Source organism: Apteryx mantelli, chromosome 1, assembly GCF_036417845.1.
Source record: "Apteryx mantelli isolate bAptMan1 chromosome 1, bAptMan1.hap1, whole genome shotgun sequence".
In the NCBI taxonomy this organism is placed as follows: domain Eukaryota; kingdom Metazoa; phylum Chordata; class Aves; order Apterygiformes; family Apterygidae; genus Apteryx; species Apteryx mantelli.
The window spans coordinates 126,460,096-126,472,711 of NC_089978.1; the positions used below are offsets into that span (position 1 = coordinate 126,460,096).

The window sequence follows — 12,616 nt, forward strand, 5'->3', positions numbered from 1 at the left end:
CAGGTATCTTAGTATATAAGTTTGGATGTGCTTGTCTGCCTGGCATTGGAGCCCTTTGCTTTAGGAGTGACACTGAGTCTGGTTATACATCCTGATGGAGACAGAGTATCCTTTGCCTTTGGTGGGAGCTTTGCTTGAGGGCAGACTGCAGGGTCAGTAATTGAGTATGACAATCAAAAGTCAGACCTGGCAAGACTAGCAAAGCATGGGCTAGGTGGTACGAGCTCTTGTTAATATTGTAGTGCAGCCTCCTTTCTGCCATGTTTATTTTATGGTACAAGTATGACAACCAATAAAAAAGGAGTTTCTTTAGGAATGAGAGAAATATCTTAATGCAATGAACTTTAATGATTTTCTGAGGTTCAAATTTAGTGTTCATTTTCTCTGCAGCACTTAAGTTTCCAGTCTTACAGATTGGGCTGTATGTATTAAAAATATGGCAAACCTGAAAAGTCAATTTTTCTCAGAAAGGAATTGGTTCTGTCAGAGCATGTCTCCCACTCTTGGTAACTTAAAGTTGCTCAGGACTCACAGAATTGGTCCTAAGGAGCTTGGGTTTACTGTTAAAGCCATGTCAAAGCTGCTGATTTCTCTTCAGATCGACTATTTTCATCTGATTTTGTCTGCAATGTTTTTCTTCTTCACATTTGGCCTAGAGGTGTTTTGTGTGTGTATGTGTCTGTGCGTGTGAATGCAATAATTGGGTTTTGAAACTGAGGCCTTTTAAAGATCTCCAAATAAGGAGGGTAAAAGGTGTGGTAAAAAGGACCCATCTTGTAGCAGTGATTTCAATACAGTTATGATTTTTAGTGCTCTGTAGAGTATTTTATAAATCTGAGCATTTTATAGAATATTACAGGTATCTTTGTGTTTTATCTCTATGGTCTTCACACTTGCTTCATTTGCAGAACCGCTGGCAGGCCAAACAGAATTACTTTTGTGACTCCATGTCCTTTGGGTATGAGGAGGTTAGCATCCCGAGAGAGGCACAGGACGCCTAGTGGAGATGCAAGTGACCTCACATCTAAATTGACATGGATAACTGAAATACTGTGAAGCCTAATTTTTATAAAGTTATCAGCAAAGTAGTACCATGACAAATTTATTCTGCAAATGTGTTTTTTGGTGTGGCAGTAGAACCACATGTAAACCCCAAACTAAAACATCTATATCACCATGTCCAATTTCTGATTTATTTATTTATTTATTTATATTTGACAGTACTGGGACTCCAACTCCAGCTTCAACTACTGATGTTACCACATTGAGAGGTCAGTTTCCATCCAGCTGCTGTGCAGGCTGATTCTGAATTAATAGCAAATTGAGAAATGTGATGGCTTGTGGTTTTGAGATTTTTTTTCCACCTCCAAGTAATCCCAGTTGTGATTTGGAGATCAGGTTTTGGGCTGATGTTATTAGGTTATCAAATGAATCAGGAAAATCCTACTAGAGAAATTAGTTCTACGCACATTTTTTACTGAACTTGCTTTATGTTCCCAAAAATACAACACCTGCTTAGACAGAACATTAGCATTTGGTTCTGATTAGCGTATTTGATACTTTTCCTCAGGCTCTTCATGTATTGTTTCTGTTTCAGTTGCTCTTCCTTTGTTGTTTCTGTCTTGATGGTGGGACCAGAAATCAAGTGTTATTGTTAGTTAGTTAGCTTACACTTGCTGAACTACTTATGTATCTAAATACATGTGTGCGGATTAAAAAAAAATACTGCTCTCTTTCAAACTCAGATGCAGCTGCCAACGTTCCTCCCCCTCATGGGATCTCCATTGAGAGTCCTTTGGGCAGTACCATCCATGAGATCCAATATACAGACACTTCTGTGAGTGGCTTTTTCCTTTGGTTCAGCATTCTGTTGCCTTTCCTAAATAATATCATTTATGGACATTTGCATTTCCTTGTACTTAAAGGTGTTGCTAGCATAGTGTATTAACACAGATTAGGATTTCTTAAAATCTGGGCATGACCTTTAGAAAGTTTTAAAATAATTGCCTGGATAGATACTCTTTCATTTGCAGTGGCTCTGCAGTACAGCCGCCCCCACAGAGAGAGAGAATGGATCAGTTGAGCTACCAAGTGGACATTTTGCTAGTGATTCAAGACAAGACAGTGAAAGCCTAGGGCTTTTTGAAAGCTCGGAGAAGAATGTGGAGCATTATTCCTGTGAAAACACAATACACTTTAAATTGCCGTAGTAATGTTGCAAGGGTCCACATGGTACAATTGCCGAGGATAGCAGAGAGGTGGCCTGGATAGCCCTGAAAGTTCCTTCCAGTTCTCTTCTCCTTTTCCCCTGCCAACATGTATGGATTTTTATTTATGGTCTTACAATCACCCTCACCATGGTATCTAAGCAAAACTCTCCGCACAGGGAGGCCTACCACAAGTACTTAAACGCCACTGTAAAAGTGAGCTGGCTTTCAGAAGTGCTGACCGGTACACAGGTTTCAGGGAAATATCTGGTTCCAGGACAGAGCTCCTTTGGATTAAAAATTAAGCCCAAACTCTAGATTCCAACTCCAGTATATGTTGGCCTACATGAGCACTGAAGAAAATTTTGCAAACCAGTAGTATGAATCAGCTGGCTTTTGTTTTCTTATAAACACAAACCTCTCACTGGATTTATTGAGACGCTTACAAAGTTGCCTGTGCTGCATATGAGTAGAAGCTGATTTATGGTGCTGGGTTTAACTCTGCAGAGTTCTGTAACCTAGTAGGGCCATGAAACAAAGCTGGGCCAAACTCTGTGCTTTCTTCTAGGGCTGACTGTGGAACTCTGGTGTTGCGCTTCCAAGAATAAACACTCAATATGAAACAGGCAGACAACTTCTGACTCAAGTCCAGGAGTTTGTCCTGTCTCTGATTTTATATTATGGACCAAGAACACTTGTGGTTTGGTCCCATGTACACCATTATTCTTTTTTGAAACAGAACTGCCTGGAGCATTTCTGCCTGAGCAGAGACCACTCAGTAAATCAGAAAGAAACTAGAATTAGATTGCTGCTGCTGCTGCAACAGTATTTTCACTCTTTATACAGTTACATCACACCTCATCATGGCTCTGTACAGCCAAAATGCGTTGGGAATTACAAGACCAAGAGCCAGCAAAGCTCATCTTTTGCACTTATGTGCTGACTGTGCCTTTATTTTGGGGGGGACTGATGTGTGATTCAAACTACACTGAGCTTCAAAGAGCTATGTAGTAACAGCATATATTTACCTGATAAGTATATAGCTCTCAAATGCCAACTAGCTTTAGGTGGTGTACCACTCATTCTAGACCTCAACAGAGTTATCCCCTCAAAAAGGGGTGGGGGAGGAAGAGAATTTAACTAAAAATACATAGAGGGGCCCTATACAGTATCTAAGTCACTCACTGATGGCAGCTAAGCTATTTGGAGAAAGGTTTTTCTGTTTCCCACGCCATGCATAGCACAGCTTGCAGTTTTGCCAGAAAGGTCTGGGGTTTTGGCTCTTTTTTTTAATAGGGAAAAACCAACAATCACAGGTAAATAACAAAAGACTTGTTATTTAACTTAAGCCAACCTGTCCTTCCCCAAATATCCCCAAATTTTGTTCAAGAACAAAGCCATGAAACTAGATCTTTTTTTCTCATGTCTTTCAGTATACCAGAAAAAATAGTGAATTGGTTGTAAATTAGTAGGGAGCTAAGCAGAAGGTGCTCTTCATGTCCTGCTCACTCAACTTAGGTTAAAATTGGACCGGAATTCACTGCTGCCCAAGGCTGCTGTGATACCTGCAAGCTCCTATGCTAAGTTGCACAGCCATTGCTGCAGGGTTGCTCAGATGACTGCAGACCTATCGATTGCAGTCCAGCAGTTTAGTTTTGCAGAGGTCCCAGCAAATCTCCTGATGACCACAGTGTATCCCTTGGGATCCTTAATTACTCAAGCTGAACTGCACAGCTTGTTGTTCTGAATGCATTCCAAGTGGAATAATAAATAGGAGCCTTGTGGTAAATGGGTACCTATATTGCCAATTGGGCTCGTGAGCTGTTGGTGGTGCACTTTAAACTTGCCTCATGAACACCCCACGCAGCTGAATTTCTGTTTGTAGCTGTGGTCAGCTAGATGTGCCTTGCACTAGATGGAAGATGTGCAAAAGGAAAACAGGATTTCCAGTAACAAAGCAATAGTCAGAAGTTTGCTGTCTTAATAAACTGCCTCATTAGTTGCCGTCTCTGTCCCTGAGGCTTCGTGAGCCCTCCGTTATAGTGCAAGGCAAACAGGTAGGCTGATGGCTCAGGTAACGTACTGTGCTTTGAACTGCAGTTTTCACATGTCATCAGATATATCCATGACCATCTTTGTGGCCCACCAGTAGTGCCCTGATGTGTTCATATCCATATGGCATTTATCAAGAGGGCTTAGGCTCTCTGGCACATCGTGGGCCAGAGAAACCTCCAGGTCTCCAGGGGCTGGAGAAATTTCTAGCCCACGTAAGAATGTGTTTGGACCCATGCTGACAAATGTAGCGTGCTGACAGATAGCAGGTCATATGTACATGTAGACATCTGGGATGCTTTTTATATGCCTTTCGCATGGAATAAACCCAGGATATATAGGATTATGGTCTGTAATGAGTAACAATTTATTTCCTGGAAAAAAAAGAAACAGTCAAAGCGCAAAACAAACCTAAAAGGCACTAAATCACCTCTTGTTTTCTCCCTTTTCCCTTCTTCTCCAGATCAATAATGAGATAAAGGAGGAGGATGAGCAGCTACTGAAACCTGTGACTGAGCAGATCATTGAGTTCAGCATCATGATCGTTGGACAGAAGTACAGTGAGGAGCTGAGGGACCCAGCCACCACAAAACATCAGCTGCTCTCAGAACGATTCATTGCGCAGGTGATTTACCTTCCCTGTCTTCCTTTTTCTTTCACAGCATCTGTGTTAGTACTGGCTTTTTTCTCAGGGGCTCTGCAGAACCAGCTTAGGGCTTTCGTTGCCTAAGGCAGGCTGGAAAATATTCATCCACTATGAGAATATCCTGTTTTGTCTGACAGGCTGCCTTTTTGAAGTAGTAGCGTTGTGTGTAGCACACCAGTTGCCAAACAGCCGTTACTCTAGTTTCCTCCTTTTGTTTATTATGAAATAGTATGCTATCATTTTTGCAGGCAAAAGAGGTAGAAGCGTGCTTTTGGGGAGATCAAAAAATTATGCTGAAGCCCTGCATGGGGACATACTCAGAATGGGGGACCTTTCTGAGGGACACTGATTCCTGTTCTGCTTTCATTCTTTTACTTTGCTTCATATTAGCAAAAGAAGCTAAGCCAGATGTTATTAGTAAATGAAAGACAACTGCACTTCTTTTAGTCCTTTTAAGCACTTATTTTTACCAGGGCTAACTTTGGCCTTACTGTCCTTTTTGAATTTTTCAGTAGTTCTCCCTGCCAGCATTACAGAGGCAGGGCTTAAAGATGTCACAGAGAAGTAAGTGACAGGAATCTTGTTTGCCTCTAGATGGAACTTCATTATCTCTTAAAGGTTTTGCATCTTGGAAATCTCATATTTAAAGGTATATTTAACATCTCTTTAGTGGCCAGCCTGCCTAAAGGTTTTTCAGAGCTTGCTAATCTTGTTTGTCCAGATTTGAATTCTTATAGACTGTAGTCAGTTTGAAACTGAGGAGTAAAAAAGACAATTTGAAGGTCTTGGCAGACCAGCCTGCCCACGCTCTCAAATGGCAGGATATGAGTCAGCTCCGGTTCAGAGCCACCAACCTGTGCTGGGGCAGTGATGGGAGGCTGCTCTAGTAGCTGAGGTATGGTACACCGCAGCACTAATATTGAGCACAGGCAGAAGGCATACAGGTCCACCTGGGTCTGCCCATGTGGGCATGCTCTGGATCTCCTACCAAAGCTGAGCACTGAAATGAAATTTGGGGAATTCTTAATGAATACAAGAAGTGTCCCAATTTTGGATTGTAGTAGAGACTCTATAGAGAGTAGGTGGTAAGCGGGGGAAGTAAAAAGAAGTTACGAACAACAGAATTTGTTCACTACTTCTCCTCAGGCATGGTAATTCTTTGAGTGAATCATTGCCCACTCAAGTGAGATACTCTCTGAAATCAAGACTGCCAAGACAACACTTGCTCCTCATTTATGCCAGAATCAGCAGTGCATATGAGCATGTTTTAAAACCCTCCAACCTCAGAAAAGTTCTTAAACACATGCCTGAATCCTACTGGAGTCAGTGGGAATGAAGCTTGGTTAGACTGTTAGGCACCAACGTAAAAAACAAAACAAATAAAACACACCAAACCGTATGTGCATATATAAATATGTATAAATATATATCATACATGATTTATTAGAATTTTATTGTAAAGTTAATTTAATTTTAATCAAAGTTTAATATGTTTTAATTTATACGCTACAAATAAAATTATTGCCCCAACAATATATAAATGCCTACTTAAAGTATGATCAAATCGCTGTCTCCTAACTTCTTTCTCCCTGTTGTTTCTCTGTATTTTACCATAATCTTCTTGGGGCAGAGAGCTTGTCTTCTTCTTGGGAGAGGCATCTGTTACATCTCTGGGGGGCCATAGAGCAACACATCATGGGAGTCATCTTTTCTTTAGCTTTCTTCCTTTCTTAGTCCCATTTACTTGGGGTTCTCCTTGGCAAACTCTGAATCTCTTTCACTGGGGCTAACCCAGTGCCAGATCCTGGGCCAGATGGGAAATAGATGTACTCTTCACTGTAGCCAAAAAGCATCACTACAACTGTCACAAGTGGCTAGCATAGGCTAGACATCTTAATTTTCCTAGCTGTGTGGCCAAGTAGCAATACCATAGTGTGTGTGTGTGTGTGTGTGTGTGTGTAAGAAATGTCAAATGGGACAGAGTCCACCTGGCACATGGATGTTCCACTCCTTTGATCCCTTGCCTGGTTCCCTCTGTGCTTGGATAAAGAAGCTCTTGGAGGAGAAGGAAAAAAAAGTTGGCATCACTCAGATTGTTTAAGTCTTACCAGAGGCAGTTTAAAAATAGGGAGATTGTGGAGAAAAAAGAGAATTTGAGGAGTAAAAAATAATCCTCAACTGGCAAGAATCTTTTGGGAGGGAAAAAAAAACAAAAGCAGTGTGAACCTGCAGGATTTATTTCTTATGTCTCGTGCAACACAGTTGATTACTGAATTAGGCCTGGATGTGCTACCATGTTGCTGCCCCTGGTTTCCTCTTTGAGCAGCACTGCCAACCACTCCTGAGTCTTTTCTACTTTGCCATTTAGGGCAGCCCAGATGAGCTGTTCTGCACGGCATAATGCATTGGTGCCTTTCTGGAGCCAAGGAGGTCTCTGTTCCTAAGGCAGCCTTTGCTGCTTCCTCTCGTTTAGGTTGCTAAATTCCAAATAATTTTTCCTGAATTTAATCCAAAGAGGTTTGGGGGGTAATGGAAACCTCTGGGTCAGAGAAGGGTTTGTGCTGCATGAGTAAGAGAGAGAAAGGTGGCTGGTATGGGCAGTGCAGATCTCTGCAGAGTCTGTCTGAATTCCCCCCTCACTGAATGTTTCTATAGAGTTCTTGGGGGATGTTGTACTTCATGCTTTTTCTTTTACCTTTATAGTAGTGAAAAGATGCCACCAAAACTTTCTCCACAAAGAGACTATCCAAGCATTTTTCCCTGTTAGAAATAACAGCTCAGATGCAGATTATTTATTTATTTATTTATTTATTTTAAAGAAAATGTTGAAAATACTTCCTGTTTTTTTCACTACAGGGAGTAAAGGAGGGGACATCTGTGTTAATTTTTTTTTTCTTTTTATCAAAATAGATCCAAAAGGCATTTGAAGGATTACCTAAGTACAAAAGCATCCATGTACTGGAATACAGGTAAAAAGAGATAATAAAATATGCATTAAAAATGTATCCATTCTAGCAATAATGTTCTCTGAATGGATGCATATGCAGTGATTGAAAATTATTTGTGATAGTGCATTGTGCTAGCCTCGTGCTTGATAGAATGTCAAATGTACACAGGAGTTTCTAGGATGTGCTAACCAAAGGACAAATACTTCCATACTGTTACATATATACATATACATATATAGACAGAGGTTAAAATAGAAATTCAGAACTGTGTTTCCTCTTTTCTGCTTCTGGCATCCATCAGAGTATCTTGCATGATATGCCTGCCTTGGTTTTAAGGCAAGGCACTCTTATTTAAGGCTCTGTCTTAAAATGAAAAGAGTTCTTTTGTAATGTAAGATCAGTATCTGTTAGTTCTTCAATACTGTTGACATGTCATAGTATTAAAGAGTGAAGAACACAAAAACTCTTTTGGAGAAATGTGTACTTAAATTGCTTTCCAACTTCTAATGTTAATTTGGGATGACTCAAAAGGTTATCATTTGAGATATGTAGAGGCCTTTCTCCCTTTGATCAAAGCAAATGTAGGTAGATAGCTTTTGAAAATTATTTACAATGTTTTAACTCTCTTTATTCTCATGAATATTGTTGAAAAAGGTTAGTTTTCTCAAATTACTTTGGGATTCAGAATGATGCCGTAAATTAATTTGGAAAAGTAATGGATCCTGAGTATTATGCATCAAATATCTGGTATCTGAGGTTTGGGATACATGGATCAAAAACTGTGATTCTTCTTCTTGAATGGATTGGACATAACTTTCAGAATCCAGTGAGGCTGCTTGTGAGTGAACCTGAACTGTGTTTTCCATGAGAATTAGTAATCTGTATTTCTTAGAATGTTCCAGGCAATAAGTGTACTTGCTAGGATACATGCAGATAACAAAGCAGCTATAGGGAGAAAGGTAGGTTTTATACTTGTAGCTCTAGACTAGGTTCAGTTTCTAGCTTAGCCATGAAATACCTCATTATTGCAGGCAAACTGTTTGTCCTCTTCGTGCTTCAGTTCCTTGCAGGTGACAAGGATGAAATATCATACCTGGAGGGGTGAGACTGTTCAAACGATGTTGTCAGAGGTACCAGAAAAGAATGGTATAGGAATGAAATTATGAAATGTTCAAAAGAACATGGCAGAAATGTTCCTGGTGCTGTTTGCCCAAACGTAGTGACAAACTCCACTTTGGGGCCTGCTAATACAGTATAATTATCTGATCTGGTAGTTTGGCTCATAGATACGTAATAGTTATACCTGCCTCAGCACGGGAAACTTCAGTCCTTGCAGAAGCACAGAGGCAGGTTTGACTTTTCAGTTCCCACTTTCACTTGTGGCTAAAACCACAGCAAACTGGTGTAGTGACATGGAAAAGCCTGCCGAAGCTCTGCCTGGGAGGTAGCAAACCCTTCCATCTCATTATTTGCAGTCTAGTATCTTTTGCAAGCTCTCAGCTTTGCTTCAACAGAGAAATAAAAGGTTGATACTCCTGACAAAATACCAGAGCTCCTTGCTGCGCTCTGTTCTGTCTGATGGAAGATGTGTTTATGAACTAATCTTTAGGTAGAATTAGTGAGCTTTGATTCTCTTGGCACTGACAGTAATTTAACTGCATTATTTGCAATAAGATGAGATGGCTCTATTCTGCTGATTTCTAGTGATCAATACTAAATATTTCACTTAGTTCAGTGAAACTAGAACATAGTTTGTTATTAACAGAATAACTATGCAATTTATAAGCATTTTTCTCTGTGCATCTTCAAATTTGTGTGTCCTGTAGAATACCATGGCCATTTTGGTTAAAACTAAGTTAGAAGACCTAATGGAAAAGCTAAAATTGTTTTAACAGGTTTTGTTGGTTTTTTTGTTTGTTTGTTTGTTTCTATATTTAGCTCTCCTGAGGAGGACAGGTAAAGACAACTTCCTTCTACATATTGCTGTAATACAGATGGAAAAATACACATTAGCTGTAGGACACTGTCTTGAGGTCTTGTGGTTTTTGCTCCGGGGTGAGATAGTTATCCAGCATAAATATGCTAGGTGGGGGTTGTACCAAAAACTGCAAGTAGATGATCTCTTTTGATTACAGATTTTGATTACAGATAACCTGATTTGCTTATTTAAATGCTAATCATAAAGAACTGCTTGGGGAAAATCTTTCTAAACACAAGTCAGCTACTAAACTAGGTATTGTATAGGAGTCTCTTGGTGAGGAAAACAAAATTACTTAATGATGACTCAAGGTCTCTATAATTTGCAGCAGTCTGGATGATGATTGTTATGGAAATTCAAATAGATAAGAAAACCATAGGTCTCCAGCAAAGACAGTTGGCATAGCTACTTCAAGGCCAGAGTTGCTACACACCTTAGCAGAAGTTTTACAAACATTCCTTTGCAGAAGATGGGATCAGCATGGGCCTGTCTTTGGGTAGACATATTTAGGCTCAGGATCATAAGTTTTCCTCCTTTGATATATTTTAAGAATATCACAGACAAAAAATAACTGCAGCCTCAGACTTGCTAGAAGTATTTTCTTTTGTCTGCTTCTCAGCAAGGGTATAAGTAATGTCCAGTTTCCAGTCTTACAGAGACTGAGCACTTTAATTTTAGATGAAAGGTTAGAAAACACAATTCTCTTTACAAACAACAGTGACTCAAAGCCATCCTCTATCACACTGCACTTCTGCATGGCAGGATGCATCCAACTGTTCAAAGAGGTTCTGTTCCAGATGTTTTAGCCCCTTCCAGACAGATGATGGTGTTGTAGTTATGAGTTAGCAATTATTAACTGCAACTGACAGCACAGTTTTATTAAATCTAAATGTTATTTTTGACTAGCCCGCTGTATTCCATCTTAGCGGTGCCTTTTCACTATTGCTCTCCTTTTTCATTTCCTCTACTGACACTCAATGCCCATGATGAACCTGTGGTGGGCTCACTTCCATGACAGAGCCAGCAGCAAAACTCCAGCAGGCTCATGGTTTTAGTGCAGTTCTGTTTGCTGATTATGTCTCTGTTGTATCTGGTGCTGGGGCTTTGGAGGCTTCTCTGAACTGAGCCATTACTTTAGTAATACAGTCCAGCTCTGTGGAATGAGGAAAACCTATCTTTGTAGCAGGTTTTCCTAACACTTCATAGATTACTTCATTTTCTTGCTGTGCTCTGTGTACAGCCAAAGTATGTTACATTTTCTAAAGCTCCCTTGTGCTTATGCCCAGTGTATGGTAAATCTGATTGCTACGCTGTCATGTGGGAAAGGACATTCAGAAATAATCAGGAGAGGAAAATAAAGAAAATAGAGGGGAGTTAATACAAAAAAGCTCAACTGTACACAGGTATAAAGCAAACACATTTTGTTAAAGAGTAAATGACCAAATGATACAGTAACTGGGAATATTTTTCCAGAATACAAGCTATATTAAGTACCATTTTAGTGCTGTCAAAAGCTTTATTTCAAGCAGATTGACACTGCACACTGACAGTGATCAGGGTTCCCACTTGCTACTATATATTTGTATCTGTTTTCCATGCTGTTTTCTTACCTCACAGCTATCCCCATCATTGCCATGATCCTAAAAGCATCATTCGTGCCATTGCATCTTGGTAGGCTCATTAGTAATGCTGGCAGAAAGCCAACGTTTTGCTCTCCATATGGTTTTTCTACTACTCACAAGTAGAAATACAATACTATGACCAGACCAGATGTCATGTTCTGGTAGCCTTTTCTTGGAGAACTTTGTTATATGGATCTTTGCGGTGGTGGAAAGCACAAGCAGATACAAGTGTAAAAAGAATTAAAGGGTCTTTGTCTTTGTTTTGATTTAAATTGTGTTTGATTCCTTTAAAGCATTGTATTTTTATTTCAAAAAAGGATACTGACCCAGGTTCTTAAATAAATAAGACAGTGTTTGCTATGCCTTGAAGACCTTGTACTCTAATCTCTGTTCTCTTTCTCTTTGTAAAACCGAAGTGGGGTGGAAGTCCACTATGCTGTTACATTTGATGGAAAAGCCATCAGCAATGCCACCTGGGACCTGATTAACCTTCATTCCAACAAGGTGGAGGACAACTCCTTTATGGGCATAGAGGATAATCCAACAGTTGTTTACACCATCAGTGATTTCCAAGATTATATTGCTGAAATCCTCCAGAAAAATGCCTTGCTTGAAAACACTTCCTTGACTTTGGACCCTAACTCTCTCCAACTTATTAATAGTGAGTATTACTTAAGACACATCAGTGGGCCATACATCTGAGGCCTTATAAGATAACTCTCAGGGACAGGTGAATTATTCAGCTGCCCTCTGAATAATTAAAAACAAATGATGAAAATGAATGGATTGTAGTTTGTTTTGCTCTGATGTTAACCAGGTCAGGTCATTAGCAGTAAGATCCCATTCCTAATCCATTAAATTAGCCTCTCCCTTTTTTCTTTCACACTGTGATCTGGGGTATGCAATTTCAGTAATACTTCAACAATTAAAAGGAATAGATGGTGAAATGTGGTTCGCATGATACATGTTGCCTCAGCACCCAAGATGAGCTTCAGTTTAGTAGCTCTGCATTGGTTGTGAGCAGCACAAAGGAACCCCCTGTTTTTTTTGTTGCCTACTCAGACATCCTTGCACAGTTGGTGGACGAGTGCTGTCCAGCCCCATTTCCAGCTTTCCTTTGCGCTTCCTGTGAGTGATCCGGGGGGACTTCCAGAAACAAAATC

At 40.0% G+C, this 12,616-nt stretch overlaps 1 protein-coding gene across 1 annotated transcript in view; it reads left to right on the forward strand.

The window, feature by feature from the left end:
- Positions 1 to 12,616, forward strand: part of IMPG2 (interphotoreceptor matrix proteoglycan 2) — a 61,339-nt gene that overhangs the window by 33,087 nt on the left and 15,636 nt on the right. The window contains exons 6-11 of the mRNA XM_013949995.2: positions 1,222 to 1,271; positions 1,746 to 1,837; positions 4,723 to 4,884; positions 7,816 to 7,874; positions 9,792 to 9,809; positions 11,870 to 12,114. Coding sequence (XP_013805449.2) covers positions 1,222 to 1,271; positions 1,746 to 1,837; positions 4,723 to 4,884; positions 7,816 to 7,874; positions 9,792 to 9,809; positions 11,870 to 12,114 — 626 coding nt within the window. The remainder of the gene's footprint in view (positions 1 to 1,221; positions 1,272 to 1,745; positions 1,838 to 4,722; positions 4,885 to 7,815; positions 7,875 to 9,791; positions 9,810 to 11,869; positions 12,115 to 12,616) is intronic.